The sequence below is a fragment of the Silurus aristotelis genome (assembly GCF_946808225.1).
Source record: "Silurus aristotelis genome assembly, chromosome: 2".
Lineage (NCBI taxonomy): Eukaryota > Metazoa > Chordata > Actinopteri > Siluriformes > Siluridae > Silurus > Silurus aristotelis.
In genome coordinates, this window is record NC_139575.1 from 35,933,817 (window position 1) to 35,953,833 (window position 20,017).

The 20,017-nt window shown below is 43.7% G+C and overlaps 1 protein-coding gene across 1 annotated transcript in view; it reads left to right on the forward strand.

Annotated features, from left to right (window-relative positions):
* Positions 1-20,017, forward strand: part of mbd5 (methyl-CpG binding domain protein 5) — a 35,649-nt gene that overhangs the window by 6,382 nt on the left and 9,250 nt on the right. Inside the window, exons 2-5 of the mRNA XM_083522761.1 lie at positions 3,612-4,306; positions 4,437-4,539; positions 5,211-5,391; positions 6,074-8,383. Of these exons, the coding sequence (XP_083378887.1) occupies positions 4,194-4,306; positions 4,437-4,539; positions 5,211-5,391; positions 6,074-8,383 (2,707 nt within the window). The 5' untranslated portion in view covers positions 3,612-4,193. The remainder of the gene's footprint in view (positions 1-3,611; positions 4,307-4,436; positions 4,540-5,210; positions 5,392-6,073; positions 8,384-20,017) is intronic.

Here is a 20,017-nt window from a genome sequence, read left to right on the forward strand (position 1 = left end):
CTGAATAAGGGGCGTCTGCCAAATGTCATAAAAGTAACATGAGATGCTTTGATGAGAGGTTGGTGAGGGAACGATTATTTATAGCTGCTATAATGTAAACGGTAACTTGTATAATAACTTATTATAAGTGGATAAAGTTTCTTTTCGGCTTCTCCCGTTAGGGGTCGCCACAGCGGATCCTCCGCACGTTTGATTTGGCACATGTTTTACGCTGGATGCCCTTCCTAACGCAACCCTCCCCAATTTATCCGGGCTTGGGACCGGCACTAAGAGTGGCTGGGGATGGTTCCCTGACCGGGAATCGAACCCGGGTCGCAGCGGTGGGAGCGCTGCATCTTAACCACTAGACCACCAGGGGACCTAACTTATTATAAGTGGATAAATGGTGTATAATCAATGAGTTAAATTTGTAGTCGGTAGCAAATTGCTGAGTCATCAAAATACTCAATATCAGGGAGACATTAGTAATTGTGCATCATTCCACCTCCCCTCCCAGTAACACCAGTTCTGTTATAGTATAGTACTGATGGTAATGACCGCCGTAAAGCTTCACGTGTTTCTAACACCATATCTACTCTCTAAGATGCCTGCTTCATAGGACTTTATGACCATACTCCTCACAAAGGATTAGTGGCTGCAGTTAGAATAGGATTTTCTTGACCAGTTAGTCATGGAAACCTGATGGAGTAAACATGAGGATTACAGAGCTAGTAAGAAAGAAGAGGCACCAGCTGGCAGAGGAGAGCAGCAGGTAAACGAGACGGAAGGACTCTTTCTTTTTTATCAGCCTGATAACTTGTTAGATAATACGCGGTTGCTATAAAGCAGGGAGCGACAACTGGCGCAGACTGAATTGTTCCCCGAAAAAAAATGATGTAGAGCTGAAGAAAGAACTTTTCCAAACGTTGTTTCTCCCCTGTAGACTTGACGAAGGTTCGGTGTTTCTGAAATCATGTGGTGCAAAGTCCATTCTCATTGGCCACAATTAGAGGTCGACCGATTAATCGGCACCGATTGTTGATTGCTGGAAATTCACACCGATAGTTTTGCGTCCGTTGCGTCCACGTGCTGGAGCGATTGAAAAGGTCTGCTGTCATCAAATACTCTTAAATACGTTGGGATCAACAGAAAACAGCATTTCTTTGTTCGCTCTTAATCAAGCTACAATGCATAGAAAAGGCGTAGAAAAATATAATTGCTTTTCCTCCTAAGAGTCCATTTTTGCTTTCATTTCCTCTCAACAGCTGTGTTTAGACTAATGCTTTAGAATTTTTTTCTTTTTTGTACTCCTCACTCTGCATTGTCATTGAGACATGAAGGATCAGGCCGGTTCCACAAGTACACACATTAAACAGCAGCTGAGAACAATGGCAGCTACGCATCACAGAGGCCTCGGTTAGTCGGTGTGTTAAGGCTGTGTTTTTGTTATGAGTCCTAATGTTTCACATTCTTCCACAAACGATCACGTAGAGCTGCATCCAGTTTTACTTTTATTCCGGCAGGTATTACAAGGCATACAGTCAACTTAGAATATATGTATTTCATAGCAAAAAAAAAAAACCTGACATGCTCTAGCTTTGGAAACCGAAAAAAAATCATGCTCCCACGTAGCGCGCACACATCCAGCCAACGTCGGCACGACGCCATATTGGATGGCTGTTTATGCATATTATTAATATTTCACTTTTAGCTTCAGACAACTTGGAATATTTATTCGGTCGCTGATTCCTGAGTCCTTTGTGTGTTCAGACTAAACAGCACCCAAAAAAGGGCTGTTTGTTAAACACAGGAGGAAAGTTCAAGACTAATATATTTATCACTTAAGTACCTCTCTGATGCTTTCTCTGAAAAAGGGACGTGTTCAGGGACTTCTAAAAAGTCTTAACTAACAGGTCTTAATTTTCCAATGTCCATGTAACACTACTTCTAATGCAGCTTTTTAGAAGGGTTTTCTTTGTTAGTTTCTGTAGCGTTGTAGTTCTTTCTTTCGCCAGTCCAAATATAATTTGCTGTATTACGACTACAAATGAGACCAGTGTGCAACAGCCAATCAGCTTTCAGTTATTTGATTCGATTCTTTTGGATTGTACCACAGATGTAAAACGGATTTTATTTTTCATACTTGGCCTGAAAAAATTTAATTTGGGCAACGTATCTGTAAAGGTCTTAAATGTCATTCTTAATAGGTTTAAAAAGTTGTAATTTAACTTTGAAATCTAGGTATAAGAATATTACTCGTGTGTCCAAGGGTGGGCCTAAGGGTGGTTAAGGCTACATCTGCACTAATGAGGATAAATTTTAAAACATCATTTTCCCAAAAGTTACTCATCCACGCTGAAACATCTAAAAAAAAAAAAAAAACCCTTACGTCCCTGTACTGCGCATGAGCAAAAGGTAAGACCCCCCAACCCGCGTCATTTCCACCTGCCGTTTATTTACTTTTCTTTAAAATGTTGCCGCGATGACTAAAAAATGCGGAATCATTTTCAAAAAGCCTCCGTCCACACGACGTGAAAACGGCATTTTAAAATTTTTCCGACTTTGTAGATCCTTTTTATAAAGGTACGGTTTTATTGACTGTTGATTGGCTGTTGCATGTTCAAAAGGCCAAAACAGAGAGACACTTATGCGTTTTCAAACAAGACCGTTTTAAAGTGCACACGGCCAAACGTCGTTAGTTCAAGCCTCAGTATCGCCAAGCTGCCACTTTTGGGGTGGGTCTTTGCGCACGGCCCTCTCAGTGTTCCAGGGGTGTTGTATCATTACTGACCCCAGCTTCCTAACATCATTGGGATATGTAAAGAAAGACTTTCACTGTGCTGTAAAATACATATGATGAGTATATTCTTTTTCCCCACGAATTCTTGAATTTTTTGTGGGCAGTTTGGGGGTGTGGCTGTGTTTACGCTGTATACGCTGTATATATATGGAATGTGGTGCTGACAGTTCAAGATGAAACCAGGTTCTATAGCCTGCTGCTAAAATAAAGCGACTCCAAATCAAACATTCAATGTTCCGACAATGTATTTTTCACGTCTTTCTTTTTTTCCTGTTTAATAACAAACGTGTATTACTTTATAATATAAGCCGTATTTCTTCTGCTAGTTCGAAGGTAGAACATCCTCCGTTTACGTCCCAATGGAATTTCCCCTTCTTTAGACTAGACGGAATTTTCCTTTTCATTTATATGCCGTCATTTTTGCTTTCAAATCCATTAAAATAAATAGTAGGGCGACGTGACAAGTACAAAAATTCATAATTCAAAATTCTTCTACTGTCCTGTTTGGTCCCGCTCTACTGTATTAGTCATGCACAACAGGAACTACAGAGAGAGAGGATGATTCACCGAGTGCTGAAATGTATGCGGTGTGGAGGGTGCACTCCTCTCTCAATAACAAAGCTCTGTCAGAACTGAGGGATTCGGAGTGATAAGAGATTGCGTTCCCCTTTTCCCCCTCAAATGCTGTTTCAATCGCTAACACCACCAACCACCCCCCCAATTAATGATTTTACCGGTCCAGTCCTCACAGTTGTTTTTTTTTTCTTCTTTTCCAGGTTTGAAAGCTGCTTAAGCATCTTAACCTATTTTTTTCTTTCTTTCTTTCTTGCAGTAATCATGCGAATCATACCGGCGCTGACGTGTCGGCCAAGCGAGTGATGGGATTTTTCAGTTTAAACTGATCAGCCTGAAAGAAAATGAGAATCATCCAGTCTCGTGACCCGGAGAGTCGTATATTTCTGTGCTAAATGTGCGTGCTGCAAGGTGGCCTGCAGTGCGCTTGCTCTGTAATCATGCGTTTTTTACTGTAAGGTGCCCCCCCCCCCCTTTTTTTTTTTTTTTTTTTTTTTTTTTTCTTTTCTCTTCCCCTCCTTCTCCCCGTCTTCTCCTCCTCCCCTTCTTAATTTTCATATGTAGCCCATGAACTTTTAACTCTTATGGCTCTGATTGGTCAGAGACCAACATGGGAATCCCTATCTGCATTTAGTAGCGGCACGATGAGGCTCATCAGGGGCGTGGTCTCGTTGTGAGCCTGCCTCACGTGCTCCCCAGGCACATTTTGCCTCAGCCAACTTGTGCAGAGGAAAGTTGTAGCTCTCTGTCCTCCCGTTTCCGAGAGACACGATGACAAGCAGTGTTGGGACAGTAAAAAAATTGTGATCTCTCCAGCGGAGTCAAGAGCTAACCCAGAAAAATGAATGGCGGAAAGGAGAGTGAGAGAGGGGAAGGGGAGGGGCATTCTACGCCTACCCAGGTGCCCATTGGCTGGCAGCGAAAGGTGGAGTCCACTGGGGTCATCTATATCAGGTAAGGGATGTATAGGTGTGCTAATGATGATTATTTAAAATATGAGCCCTGGGATAGCGAATATTTAATTAGAATTGTATCAAGTTTTCTTTGGGTGGCAAAAACGTAGCACTAATAAATTGTTCTATAGTCCCAGTGGATCGGTGCTGTCCAGCTTTGAACAGATGAAGTCCTACCTTCTCATGGATGGCACCTGTAAGTGTGGCCTGGAGTGTCCCCTCATCCTCCCGAAGGTCAGTCTGTTTCTTGAAATTAGCTTATAAGCCCATTTTACAGATCAGGAATAACATTATGACATTGTAACATTATGACTGGTGACGTAAATAAAACTGGTTTTCTCTTCATCATGGCACCTGTTATTGGGTGGGATTTATTAGGAAGCAAGTGAACATTTTGTCCTCAAAGTGTGTAAGAAGCAGGAAAATTTGGTAGGCGTAAGGATTTGAGTGAGTTTGACAAGGACCAAACTGTGCTGTCTAGATGACTGGGCCAGAGCATCTCCAAAACTGCAGCTCTTTTGTGCTGTTCCTCGTCTGCAGTGGTCAGAATCAAAAGTGCTCCAAGAAAGAAACAGTGGTGAACACAAGACAGGGTTATGGCAGGCCAAGGCAGAATTGATGCACGTGGGGAGCGAAGGCTGGTCCGTGTGGTCCAATCCAACAGACGAGCTCCTGGAGCTCAAATTGCTGAAGAAATTAACGCTGTTGATACGCAGCAGGTCAGGACTGTTTTGGCAGCAAAAGGGGAACCAACCCAATACTAGGAAGGTGGTTATAATGTTATGCCTGATTGGTGGCCAAAAATCTATGCCTGATCGGTGTTTATTAAAAAATTTGCATTATCTGGTATTCTGTGCATCAGTGAATTAATATGAATGGTCAGTTAACAACTACTGGTTCCTCAGGTGTTCAATTTCGATCCTGGGGCTGCTGTCAAACAGAGGACTGCAGAGGATGTGAAGGCTGATGAGGATGTCACAAAGCTTTGCATCCACAAGAGAAAGCTCATAGCTGTAGCCACTCTGCATAAAAGTATGGAGTTACCGCATCCCTCATTAACATTGACCAGTCCCAGTGGAGGCACAAGTATGATGATATTTTATTTTATTTGTAACATATGGTGTTTGTATGGGGACTTTACAAGGTGGTATCAAAAAGTCTTGACGAGCTCTGTTTACAAGAATGTACTTTATTTTTCTATGTTTACACACTCTTACCATCAAAATAGCTCCAATGCACAGCAATACAGCACTCATTTGGAATGTTTTGCTGTAAGTCTTCTTTTTAAAGCGTGTCGAGCACCTTCGTCCGAAGGAGCCAAGTCTGTCGAGTAGGGTGGGTGCGAAAGTGAGATATCCGACGATCATCATGCACAAGTTTGCCAAATGGTTTCGACATTTGCAGGGGTTGAGCTCATCAGAGGTCTTCCTGGTCTCTCGTCGTCTTCCAGTGATGTTCTTCCGCTATTAAGGCGCGCCTGCCATTCAAAACACCTCAAACGACTTGTTGCGGCATCGCCATATGGCAGACGAACATCATGTAAAACGCCTCTGCCCAGTTTCACGCAGAATTTCACATTTGCTTTTTGTTCTAACTTGCTGTCTGTGATGATGACATGGAAACCCGTGGTCAGAATAGCACCAGTTAGCACCATCAGTCTCAAAACCTTTTGATGCCATCTTGTAGAAGCTTTGTGTATTTAAACATTTTTTTAGTACTAAAGACAAAGTCTCTGCATTATTGTAACAAAATTGTATTTCCTTTAAAGACGCTGTGACGTCCATGGCCCCTACAATTCAGCGGTCTGCAACCCCCCAAGCAATAAGGAATAAGTCCCACGATGGGCTGCCCAATTCAACACTACCTTTCAAGATTATGATGGCAGCAGGTCAGCGACACTACTCTGCAGAGAAGAGCAGCACTCAACAGCCAGAGCATTTTTCTGGATATTCTCGACAAAGATTGGGCAGTAATGAGCCAGGGCCTAAATCCCCCTTCCGTAGTGGACCTGGAGGCATGCTGAGCCCTTCATCAGGTTTGCAGGTGTACGGGGATGGCTCCCTGTCCCCTCGAACAGACTCTTTGGGTAGTCCGGATGGATTTGTAAGAAGCAATCCCTGTGGCTTTCAGGGGGCTGGTAGTCCTAGCCCAGTTCATGGCAACAGCAGGACACCCTTGTCTCCTCCTGGTGTCATGGTCCATGGTTCTCCTGTCACCCAGTTATCCTGTGCCATGGTTGGAAGGACTAACACACCTCTTTCCCCTCCAGTTCCCAACAAAAGTCCTATAATGAAAAAGCCACACTGTAATGTCAGTTACCCACTTAACATGGACATGACCAGAGCAGTATTTCATCACAAGGCGCAGTCTGCCACTCACCCCATTGCTCCCCCTGTCATGCCCTCAACATGTGTGGTCCAGAAAAAACAGATGATGTCTGAGAAGGACCCTCTGGGAATTCTAGACCCCATTCCTAGCAAACATGTGATTCAAAATCCCATGACAAATCCAAGTCCATCTAACTTCCTGCCCAATGCCCACACTCAGGTACCAGTGATGAATGTAAACATCCCTCCTGCCATTGTCCCATTGCCAAGCAACCTTCCATTACCAACAGTGAAACCTGGGCCAGTAGGCCACGGTGGACACATGCAAAGGACTCAGCATGGAGCAGCCACCTCCATCTCTCCCTCTCCAGTAACGTCTCCTGTGCACATGGCAGGGCCTGTAATGGGCCGCATGGAAGCATCTCCACAGCGATCTCGCTCTTCTTCCACCTCATCGGAGCATGGGAGCTTTGCCATGCCTTCAGGGCCTCAGGCCCCATGTGGCAGCATTAAGGTTCCACCACGCTCACCCAGATCCTCTATGGGTTCACCCAGACCCACCATGCCTTCCAGTCCCTCTTCCAAGCCTGATGCACTCCATCAATACAAAGACCCCAACCAAGTTCTGTCGGGAATGAGTAATGCGCTCAACAGTCAGCACAACTCCATGTTTCCCCCAGCCTCAGGCAGTAGTGCTCCACAGAAGAACCACCCTGGACTACTGGGCATGCCCCTCAACCAGATCCTCAACCAACACAACTCTGCCTCTTTCCCTGCCAGTAGTCTACTCTCAGCAGCAGCCAAAGCACAGCTAGCAAATCAAAACAAACTTGGTGGTAGCAGTGGTGGGATAGGTGGCAGCAGTGTTGGTATAAGTGTCGGCACAGGAATGGGTGCTGGTGGTGTGGGAAGTGGAAGTTCCGCTCTTGCCAGTAGTAGTAACAACGGAAATGCTGGCAGTGGCATGCCTTGCCCTGTTGGTAGTGGAAGTAGTGGTAGCAGGGCTGTGGAAGGGCACAACAATTTAAATCCTATGTTACCACCCAGCTCGAACATGCTAATGCCCATGCCCGAGGGCCAGAGTGGACGAGCAGCTCTGCGGGATAAGCTTATGGCTCAGCAGCGCGACCCTCTTCGCAAGCGCAAGCCACCTCCTAACGCCGGCGGTCACGACAACATGGTTTTCAGCATGATGAAATCGGACATGACCAGTCCTAGGCCGACATGCCCTCCTCCGGAGCAAATGAGGAAAGTGCCCCGGCTCGGAGGTCTACCTCCTAACACCTCCATGGCCCAGCTTCTTCAGTCTATGAGCAACCAGAACTCCCACGTGTCTCGGAGTAGTCTGCCATTACCTACAGTTGGTCCTAGTCAGATCCACTTTGGAGAGGGTGCTATGCCCCCTGGCATGTCCCAATCGAACATGCAGTTACAACAACGGCTTCACAGTCAATCAGACCAAATGCATTGTTCCAGCATGGAGTCTGGTGCACAGGGCCCTCAGACTCCATTCCCTGGAATGATGAACCAGATGCAAGCCACGGCTATGGGGAACTGTGGAACAATGGGCCAAAGTGGACAGGTTTCCCTCGGACATCCTTCTATGGGACATCCAAGCACTCACCCACAGCATCTGCATCATGTCCATCAACAGCAACAAGGCATTTCTCACAGACACATCCGGCCAAATATGTCCTGTATGGTACCCAATAACAATGATGCCAGTTGTGCTCAAGCCATGTCTGATACAGGTAAGAACCAAACCATATACTCTTCCTTTACCCATGCTGTTCATGATTTTGTGGTTCAGCCAAAAGCAGCTCATATCTAAGGACATATGTAAGACTGGGAGCGCTTTATCCATGGCAGAAGGGTAACACAAAAGTCCACTATCAGCAATCTTATTCTTGGTTGATCAAACTTACTGATAAAATCTGAGTCGGTAAGACTGTTTCTATAATCCAGGTCTAATGTGAGTCCCACTAAGGTTCTCCAGCTGCTGAAGCATCCTAGAATTTATTTGGAATTTTTCAGTGTGATTTTCTTCTGTGCTTGCATATCTGGATTTTTCTCCATTAGTTTCCTAACAATCAGATAAAGAATGTATGAGTCATTTGGGTTTGCTGTAAGGAAAGGAAAGCATTAAAGCTAAACCTAGCACAGTTGAACCATAGTGGAGAAAACACCAATGAGGATTTATTGTTAAAACGAATGTTTGCAGAGTTGTTGGTTCAAGTTAGTGTCTCTTCACTCTTTTAGATTACTAGCATTTTGCTGACTGTCAACCGGTTTCCTCGTGTCTGTGCTTTAGTATAAAAAAATAAATGTTCTGTACCATTTATTTTCACAAACCAGGGGTTTATGCATGTAAAACCGCAATAAGGTTTAAATGGAAGGAGTGACAAAGAGAAGAGCTGACTGAGGTAGAAGAGAAAGCGGAAAAGGTAAAAGTGAATAACAGCAGGAAGTGATGTGGCATCTTTTGAGGCATTGGAAAAAAGAACAGCATGAGCAGTAAGGTGGCCCTGGAAAGGTATTGCAGTAGGTCGCATTTTGCAGCTGACAGTCTATCAGTCAGTCCTGCTCAGCCAGATGATCACCGATAACTTGGTATCACTGACGCAGTTGCGATGAACGAAAATGGTACCGTGTATAGGCTTGATGTGATGGCAATATTTTTTTGATAATAATTAATAATAATAATTTCAAGCCTGACTTAATTGCTATTGTTAACCAAAAGTAAGGTATAAATGCTGGGTGTGTAAGGAAACATCATTACACATGATTATCGTGATATTTTGTTCGGCGATACTGTATCGATTCTTAAAAACCCAATATAGATATTTAATAAACAAAAAACAAATAATAAGTACAAGATTCTTGGTACTTATTTAGTTTTGCTGTCCCGACTGATTGATTGATCGATTAATAGATTGTCTTCTTATCTTTGAACTTAATCAGAGACAGAGTGTTATTAAGTGACTGATAGGCCACTAATATTAGCGTTAATATCCACCTGTTTCCTGGGGGGGCGCTGCTGTAAAAACGATTATGGCTTCAACATTCGCCGGAAGTTTAATAGCAGCGTTGACTGACTGGCGCCGACAGCAATATGTTTTGTTTACGTGCCGTTTGTTTATGTTGATATGTTAAAATGGCATTAAAAATCTCAGGAACGAGACGTTGTTTGTGGTTGCAAATAACGTCGTTGCTTATAACCAGACAAAGCTTAGCTTGTGGCAGAAAGAACAGTGCTACAAACCGAAAGTTAGAGCGGACTGCACTTGCGAGAGTGCATGACATGCCAGTCTTGCTTTTGCCTGACTGCATTCTCTACCTTTTATAGAACAACTAATTCTAGTTTCTCTTACTCTTCATTTTCTCACCTCCCATAGGACTGTAGCTTTTAGATGCAAAACACTAGTTGCATATGGTGGTGTGTACAGTATCGTGACGTATTGTATTGCAACCCCTGTATCGTGATGCGTATCGTATCGAAGGATTCTTGCCGATACACAGCCCTAATGAATGGCAGTATACACCAATAAGTCCTTTCATAATACAATTATATTCAAGTCAAGTCAAGTCAAGTCAAGTTTATTTGTATAGCGCTTTTCACAACAGACATTGTCTCAAAGCAGCTTTACAGAAAACAACAGTGAAGGTGAATGGTGTGCGTTTGTCCCTGATGAGCAGCCGTGGCGACAGTGGCAAGGAAAAACTCCCTTAGATGATATGAGGAAGAAACCTTGAGAGGAACCAGACTCAAAGGGGAACCCATCCTCATATGGGTGACATCAAAAGTTTGGTCATAAATCTTTCAACAATACAGAACAATTTGTGATCATCATAGATCCAGCATCAGCTTCTCCATGCCAGGGCCTTTAAACACTCGGCATCTACTTCTCCATGATCATCCATAGGTCCATAATCTTCACGAGGTGGGACGTGACTGGAGCTGGCCAAACCTCAGGATGCCTCGGGATGGGGAGAGAAAGAGAAGCAGTGGAGAGGAATTAGCGTAGCTGCTGTTCATGATATTAACAGCACAAGTTGATAATGTGCATGTGATCAGATGTTCTGGAGCACAAGGTTGTGATGTGATGTGTGTGATGTGTGTTATGTGTAGGCTTTGCTAAAAAGATATGTTTTTAATCTGCACTTAAACTGGGAGAGTGTATCTGAACCCCGAACACTGTCAGGAAGACTATTCCAGAGTTTAGGAGCTAAATGTGAAAATGCTCTACCGCCTTTAGTGGACTTTGCTATTCTAGGAACTACTAGAAGCCCAGAGTTTTGAGATCTCAGGGAGCGTGACGGATTGTAGCGTGTTAAGAGACTGGATAGATACATGGGAGCCAAACCATTTAGTGCTTTATAAGTGAGTAGCAGTAGTTTGTAGTCTATTCGAAACTTAATAGGAAGCCAGTGTAGGGACGATAAGATTGGGGTTATATGATCTATAAAATTATATTCACTATAAAACTTGTTTTATATTTATTTATGCACTTCATGTTGCCAGGTTCTTCATAGTCATGCAAATGTATCTAAATAATTTTTTGACTTCTAGAAGTGCTGACGCTACACAATTTGATTATTTGCGGTCTGATGATGATGTTTTGTGCATCATTCTTGCTTCGGTTCACAAGGTTCGGTTTACAAAGTCCACCTGGAGAGAATTCTCGGTTAACTCGAGCAGATTCTTGTATTAGTCAGGATTCTTTGGTAAAAGACAGCAAGTTCATCTGGAATTGATTTCATATGTTTGATAGGTGCTGGGACCTAAGGTAGGATCAGGTCACGCGTTAAAGCACATTGTTATAAAATGCACTGAAAAGAAAGGAAAAAAAAACACAGTAAGATGCTTTGTCCTAAATGGGTGTAACAGCTTCTCTGGTGTAACTCCAAAGGAATGGCTGAGCGAATGTTTTAAACCCGCTCAGATGATGATAAATCTTTTCTGACTTTTTCTGCCTTTTTTTTTTTTTGGCAGGATTACCCACGCACATAGACACGCACTCAAAAATGTGTAAGCAAACACACTCTTGACACACTGCGTGGTTTCAATCCCCCCAGCCCTATTAAATCATGGTCCTCCTCCTTACAGTGTGTGTGTGTGTGTGTGTGTGTGTGTGTGTGTGTGTGTGTGTGTATTGTTGTGTGTGGTGGTGTGCAGTAGTGGGAAGGGGAGGGGTTGCAGCCTGAATCAAACCATGGACAGCCCCACCAATCATCCCACCACGGTTCCCATGGCAACCTACCCGGCAACCAGCAGCATCAGTAGATCATATGTGCTGTCCGTACTGGGCGAGCCCTCGAGCTCAGCGGGGCGAGTGCTATCATTCTTATACACTCCATATAAGCCTCGACAACAACTTACTTCCTCTGCATGTGCACCATATTCTTGCACTCTACTGCTGTCAGGATAAACAATACATATTAGTGCTGCTTTCATATGCATTTTGCCGAGTGAAGTGTTTCTGAAGTAAGTTTTTGGCCTTCGGAAAGCATGAAATGGGCAATAAGGTGCACGATGGTCTGCAGAAATGATCACAAACTGACTCTTCTAGCTGCTACTTGCTGGTAGCCCCATGAGCTGTGGTCATTTGCTTACCTCCCCCAATCGCCCAGTATTGAGACACACCCCCTAACTGGAACTAAATTTTTTTGTTCTTTGCTAGCAATATTGACACCCATCACGGTCTCCGGCTGTTGTACCCGATTATGATAAGTGCTGCGCTCCGATTTGACATTCTGCACACATTCCGAGTGAATCTGCCCAGTTGTGGCCCATCTACATGCACAATTCTTTCCTTTCTCTTTTCATTCTCCTGATGCGCAAGCTGGTTTCATGCACAGCATTACAGATTGTTGGTAGATTGGCTATAAGAAAGTGCTGTGCACGTAAAACCCAGGACAGCAGCTGCTTGGGAGATGCTAGTATGGGCACTTCTAGGTCCAATTGTTGTGCCATGTTTAAAGCAATTTCGCTTCTGAATGTCGAAACAGAAAAGCAATTGCCCTGTCATCAGGAAATCGCAAGGTCAAATCCTGATGATGCTGCAGCCATCTGTGGCCAGGAGGCGACGGGAACAAAAATCGCTTATATTCTTTTGGTGTAAGGGAATGGCATACACTTTTTCTCCCTGCAGCACTGGCAAATTTGGGGTGTCTGTTAGCTTTCGCATGCAGAAGAGGGCAGATAGCTCTTTTCCTCTAAGCGTGGTATGCTGTTATAAAGAGGCACGAGTTGCAGTTCAGAAAGAGGGATTTGGCTGTCTGGTTGCGGGTAGCTTAGTGGTTAAGACAGTGGACTTTGAATCCTAAGGTCAAGTCTCAGCCACACCAAGCTGCCACTCCTCGGTCCCTGAGCTCAGTTGTAAGATGATCAATGTAAGTCGCTTCCAAAAGCCATAAATGTTAATGCTTTGTGAGACAAGGTAGTCAAGTCAAGAAGCTTTTTATTGTAATTTCTACCATATATAGCTGACGCAGTACACCGTGAAAATGAGACAACGATCCTCCAGAAACCTGTTGCTACATCAAACAACACCCTTGCACCTTGCAAGTGCCATTCTTTGAACCTTCAACTTTCCGATCAGAGCCTGATCACAGGCAGTATTGTGTTCCCTGTAATACAATACAGTCTGCAATCAGCAGCACGCCAGAAGATCAGTATAGCAGTATGCACATAGTTGCATCTGTTAACAGACCCCATCTCCACAAATAGTACTTTCCAACAAAGTATACATCATGTGTCTCCAGTGTGCTATCAGGCTTATGAGCCTTTATATCAAGAAGCACGCCTACAGAAATCGACCTCTGAAACCAGACAAAGCATTTTAAAACAGGTCTAATTGTGTTATTTGGAATTGGTGCTGGCACAACGGGGTGCCAATACTTTTATTGAAAATGCTGATAAGTTAGAATGCAAACTTTACAACCACATTTTTAGGGGATCAAGCATAAACTCGGGGGGCGAAACTCAAATGACGTTCTACATTATGCATAAAGACACTACCTAGGGAGCGTAGCTGCACTGTTCTACCTAATAAAAGGTGCAAACAAAGTAAATTTTAAATTCAGCTTAACATCAAGATTTACCCTGATCCCAGGTGAGAAATGTAAAAAAAAAAAAAAGAAAATAAAGAGAGAGATGCTGTGAAAATTTCCTCTGAATGCAGACAATGTGGAATTAACATGAAAAGGCCTGATTTTGCAATCGACCTTCCAGTTTACCTTGAAGTTGAGGTTGAGGTCATTGCTCTATGCAGGAAACTGGAGTTCCTCCAAAAAAAAACTTGTACAACCAGGTTTGTTTTGGGTTTTTTTGCACTACACTTTGTGTACAAGGTCAAAGCCATGTTAGAACATGAAAGAACGCTCTTGAAATTGCTAAATATTATTGTGCTTTGAATTGAATTGTAAAATTCCAGGAATTTTCAAGACTGGAAACTTTTTATATGGGAATGAATAAAAATTTATTGGAATAAAATGGGAATTTACAAAAATTGCGGGTTAGCCAATAACAGATTTAATGGAATTTTAGTTGAATTTCTACCTGCACATTCATTAATCACATGCATACAGCACACTTACTGAAGGGTTATTGAAGCCACGCCCCCTACATGCACTATGCATCCATAACATGTTTTTAATCCTGCACTCAAAATAATGTAAAAAAAAAAAAAATTCTTAGCTACTATTTGTGTACATTTCGTAAATATTACCATAATTTCCGGACTATTAAGCGCACCCAAATATAAGCCACACCCACTGAATTTGACAAAGATTTTTATTTTGAATATAAATACGCCGCACCTGTCTATAAGCCGCAGGTGTCTACACTGAAACTAATGAACTTTACACAGGCTTTAACAAAAGACAGTGTCTGTTACACGGCTTGTATCTAAACAGTAGCCTACCAAGAAAGTTATTGTTCACTGTCTTCCTCCTTCCTTTCACAATAATTTCTCTTTCTCTTTCACAAAAAAGTTTATCTTTTGGCATCGTCGTGAGTTTAAAAATCACCACCGGTGAAGCTTTTCTCCTGATGCCGTGCAGCTCAGAACACAAGTGCGTTTTTTCATGCCCGGTTGTTTTCAGCGTGACGAATGATTCGCATTTTCTGTTGACAGTCTGAGTGAGCGGCAGGTCAAACGTCAGAGGAACCTCATCCATATTTATGATGTGGTGCAGCCCGATTCAGTGTGAGCGCATCTGATTTAATATAAAGAGTTTCATTGGTTCACCTGAACCCGTTCAGCAATTTCATTGGTCTAATGTTATGGGGCTCAGTTTTTTGGCTTGAAGTTTGTGAAATTGGAAAAAAAACACAGGAAAAAATCCATAAATTAGCCGCTTCGTTGTTTAAGCCGCGGGGTTCAAAACGTGGGAAAAAGTCCGGCTTATAGTCCGGAAAATACGGTACATACATTTGTTTAAAACTTTCTTTTTATATAAAAAAATCTTTTATAATTTGTATTTATTTTTAAAATATTTATCTATTAGATTACATGCATGACCAAGCAAAAAAATTTGTTTGCATATGATACATAATTTCCATACATTTCTAATTAATTTCTGTAAATTCTCATAAATTCCTGGTAAGTTTCCAACGTTTAATATTTCCAAAATTCCCCAGACAGAAACCAGAGGAATAAAAACATTGTGACAATCCTAAAAAAATTTACTTCAGAAAGGACAAATTCTATCCCCAAGATGATATACAGACGTTACGTATACACACGCAATTAATCCGACTTTGACGGAAACGAGATTGTCAGCCACTCAGCATATCCTCCCTGTGTGTGTGTGTGTGTGTGTGTGTGTGTACGTGGCTGTGTGCTAAGCACGGAGTTGCTGTTGAGTCATGCACATGCTGAAAGACACATAAAAGAACGCAGCACAAGGCCTCGCTTAAGGCTTCCCACCTCCCCCCCTACCAGTCCTATTCATCAAACGGTGAATGCGCGTGTACAGTATAGACTACGCACGTATGCGAGGTTCCTCTTCACCGTGCGATCAGATATGTTCAGAAGCTTTTTAGCAATATCAATCAGCCAGTGCAATATGCGAACATTTAATATTGTGCAAAAGTAAACAGGCTGGTGTGTGTGTTCTCAGTCGAGAGCGAGCAGATCGTATTCGCCGCCCACGCGACGGCGAGCCAGTCTTACGTAGTACCAAAAATTAATGAGATTTTTCATTTTCGACTTGTACGTTAGAGCCTTTCATTTGGCTAATGTCAGGGTGAGGAATGATATTTGCTGAGATTCATCACACAAAACTCCCTCTCCGTCTCTCTTTTTTCTCTCTCTCTCTCTCTCTCTCTCTCTCTCTCTCTCTCTCTCTCTGTGGGGCGTCCTGCTCCTCGAGACGTCAAAGCCTATTAAAACGGCAGGCATAATGCTGAGTCAGCGTCCTGCGTTATCAAGGGGATTGGAGATCGCTGAGTCATGTGGACAATATTTCCGATTGCCGTCTTTATGTGCCTGCACTCAGTAGAAAACTGCTGGTCCGTGTGGAACTTCACTGTGGTTTCGAATAGTATTTATTATCCGTTTCATTAATGAATAATTGCTTCAAGCTAAAAACGGTTCGTCGTGAATAAGGTCACGTGAATGAGGGTTTATTAGTGCATGACACGTAACGTGCGTTGTGTTGGGAAAGCTGCTTCGGGTCTTTTTCTCACAGTCCCAGATTATATGTACATAATGTTTAGATTATTACATTTTGCCAATTTGCGGACGCCCTTATCCAGAGGTGGTACAGTAGCTCAGTGGTTCAGGCTCTAGATCGGAAGGTTGAGGGTTCCAGCCATGGTATCGCCAAGAAAGAATTTCACTGTGCTTCAAAGTGCATGTCTTCTTCTTCTTCTTCTTCTTCTTCTTTCGGCTGCTCCCATTAGGGGTCGCCACAGCGGATCATCCGTCTCCATACCACCCTGTCCTCTATATCTGCCTCTTTTACACCAACTACCTGCGTGTCTTCCCTCACCACATCCATGAACCTCCTCCTTGGCCTTCCTCTTTTCCTCCTACCTGGTGGCTCCATCTTCAGCATTTTTCTACCAATATAATTCATGTCCCTTCTCTGCACATGTCCAAACCATCTCAATCTCGCCTCCCTCACCTTGTCACCAAAACATCCTACATGTGCTGTCCCTCTAATAAACTCATTTCTAATCTTGTCCATCCTCGTCACTCCCAACGAAAACCTCAACATCTTCAGCTCTGCTACCTCCAGCTCCACCTCCTGTCTTTTACTCAATGCCACTGTCTCTAATCCATACAACATCGCAGGTCTCACCACAGTCCTATAAACTTTCCCTTTCATTCTTGCAAATACTCTTCTATCACAAATCACTCCTGTCACTCTTCTCCACCCACTCCACCCTGCCTGCACTCTTTTCTTTACTTCCCTAACACACTCTCCATTACTTTGCACTGTTGACCCCAGGTACCTGAACTCCTCCACCTTCTCCACCTCTTCTCCCTGCAACCGCATCACTCCACTGCCCTCCCTCTCATTCACACACATGTACTCTGTCTTACTCCTACTGACTTTCATTCCCCTTCTCTCCAGCGCATATCTCCACCTCTCCAGGCTCTTCTCAACCTGCTCTCTACTCTCACCACAAATCACAATATCATCTGCAAACATCATAGTCCAGGGAGACTCCTGTCTGACCTCGTCCGTCAACCTGTCCATCACCACTGCAAACAGGAAAGGGCTCAGGGCCGATCCTTGATGCAGTCCAACCTTCACCCTGAACCAGTCTGTCGTACCTACTGCACACTTTACTGCCGTCACACTGTCCTCATACATGTCCTGCACCACCCTCACATACTTCTCTGACACACCTGACTTCCTCATACAATACCACAACTCCTCTCTCGGCACCCTGTCGTACGCTTTCTCTAAATCCACAAATACACAATGCAGCTCCTTCTGTCCTTCTCTATACTTCTCCATCAACATCCTTAAAGCAAATAAGGCATCTGTGGTGCTCTTCCTCGGCATGAAACCATACTGTTGCTCACAGATGGTCACCTCTTCTCTCAGCCTGGCTTCCACTACTCTTTCCCATAACTTCATGGTGTGACTGATCAACTTAATTCCCCTGTAGTTACTGCAGGTCTGCACATCTCCCTTATGCTTAAAGATCGGTACCAGCACAGTCCTTCTCCATTCCTCAGGCATCCTCTCCCCTTCCAGAATCCTGTTAAACAATCTGGTTAAAAACTCCACTGCCATCTCTCCTAAACATCTCCACGCTTCTACCGGTATGTCATCTGGTCCAACCGACTTTCCATTCTTCATCCTCTTAATCGCTGCTCTCACTTCCTCCTTACTAATCCTATCTACATTCTGCTTCACCAACTCCACATCCTCCAACCTTCTCTCTCTCTGATTTTCCTCATTCATCAGCTGCTCAAAATACTCCCTCCATCTTTTCAACACACTCTCCTCACTAGTCAACACATTTCCCTCTCCATCCTTTATTGCTCTAACTTGCAGTGCATCCTTCCCAGCTTGTTCCCTCTGCTTGGCCAATCGGTATAAATCCTTTTCTCCTTCCTTAGTGTCCAACCTCTTATACAGTTCCTCATATGCCTTTTCCTTGGCTTTCGCCACATCCCTTTTAACCTGCTGCCGCATCTCCTTGTACTCCTGCCTACTTTTCTCATCACTCTGTCGATCCCACTTCTGTTTTGCCAACCTCTTTCCCCTAATGCTCTCCTGCACTTCCTCATTCCACCACCACGTCTCCTTGTCTTGCTTTCTATTTCCAGATGTCACACCAAGTACTTTTCTAGCTGCCTCCCTCATCACTCCTGCAGTAGTTGCCCAATCATCCGGCACCTCTTCACCACCACCAAGCCCCTGTCTGACCTCTTCCCTGAACCTCACACTACACTCTTCCTCCTTCAGTTTCCACCATCTTATTCTTCTTTCAAACCTTACTTTCCTCCTCTTCTTCTTCGCCTCCAAAACCATCCTACAGACCACCATCCGATGCTGTCTAGCTACACTGTCCCCCGCCAACACCTTACAGTCTCCAATATCCTTCAGGTTGCATCTCCTACACAGAAGATAATCCACCTGTGTGCACCTTCCTCCACTCTTATACGTCACCCTATGATCCTCCTTCTTCTTAAAATACGTGTTCACCACTGCCATTTCCATCCTTTTAGCAAAATCTACCACCATCTGCCCTTCCACATTCCTCTCCTTAAAACCATACCTACCCATCACCTCCTCATCACCTCTGTTCCCTTCACCTACATGCCCATTAAAGTCTGCCCCAATCACCGATCGTTCTTTCCTAGGTACACCATCTACCACTTCATCTAATTCACTCCAGAATCTTTCTTTCTCCTCCATCTCACAGCCAACTTGTGGAGCATAGGCACTGATGACATTTATCATCATCCCTTCAACTTCCACCTTCACGATCATCACCCTATCAGAAACTCTCTTCACCTCCACTACACTCTTACTGTACGCTTCCTTCAGAATCACCCCTACACCATTTCTCTTCCCATCCACACCATGATAAAACAGTTTAAACCCACCTCCAATGTTCCTGGCCTTACTCCCTTTCCACTTGGTCTCCTGAACACACAACACATCTACCTTTCTCCTCTCCATCATATCAGCTATCTCTCTCCCTTTACCCGTCATAGTACCAACATTTAAAGTACCAACCCGAACCTCTACTCTCCTACACTGCTCCTTTTCCTGCCGTCTCTGTAGATGCCTTCCTCCTCTCCTTCTCCTCCTTCGGCCAACAGTAGCCCAATTTCCACCGGTACCCTGTCGGCTAACGATACCTGTGGCGGTCGTTGTTAACCCGGGCCTCGACCGATCCGGTATGAAATTCTCATTTGTGATCCGCATATTTGATTTGGCACATGTTTTACGCTGGATGCCCTTCCTAACGCAACCCTCCCCATTTACCCGGGCTTGGGACCGGCACTAAGAGTACACTGGCTTGTGCCCCCCTAATGGCTGTTGTCGAGCTTAAAGCGCCTTTCTCTCTTTCTTTCTTTCTTTCTTTCTTTCGTTCTCGCTCATCTTCAAAGCAGAAACGCAACATTTTAACCACTGAGCTGCTTTTTTATTTTTATTATTATTATTCAATATGTTGTCATACATTTAAATAATCTGATGATGAAGAAAAAAACTCCACAAATTCAGTCAATAATTAAAAGAATTTAACTTCAATTTTTTGGTTGCAAAGTGGCAGCATTTTTTTTAATCAAGCTTGCAAGTTAATTTCACTCAAACAGTGGTGTAGCATTGGCACCAGCCCAAATGGGTTCATATTCCTTAAATACACCAGGCCTCGTTTATTAATGAGTATCAAAAATGTTTTA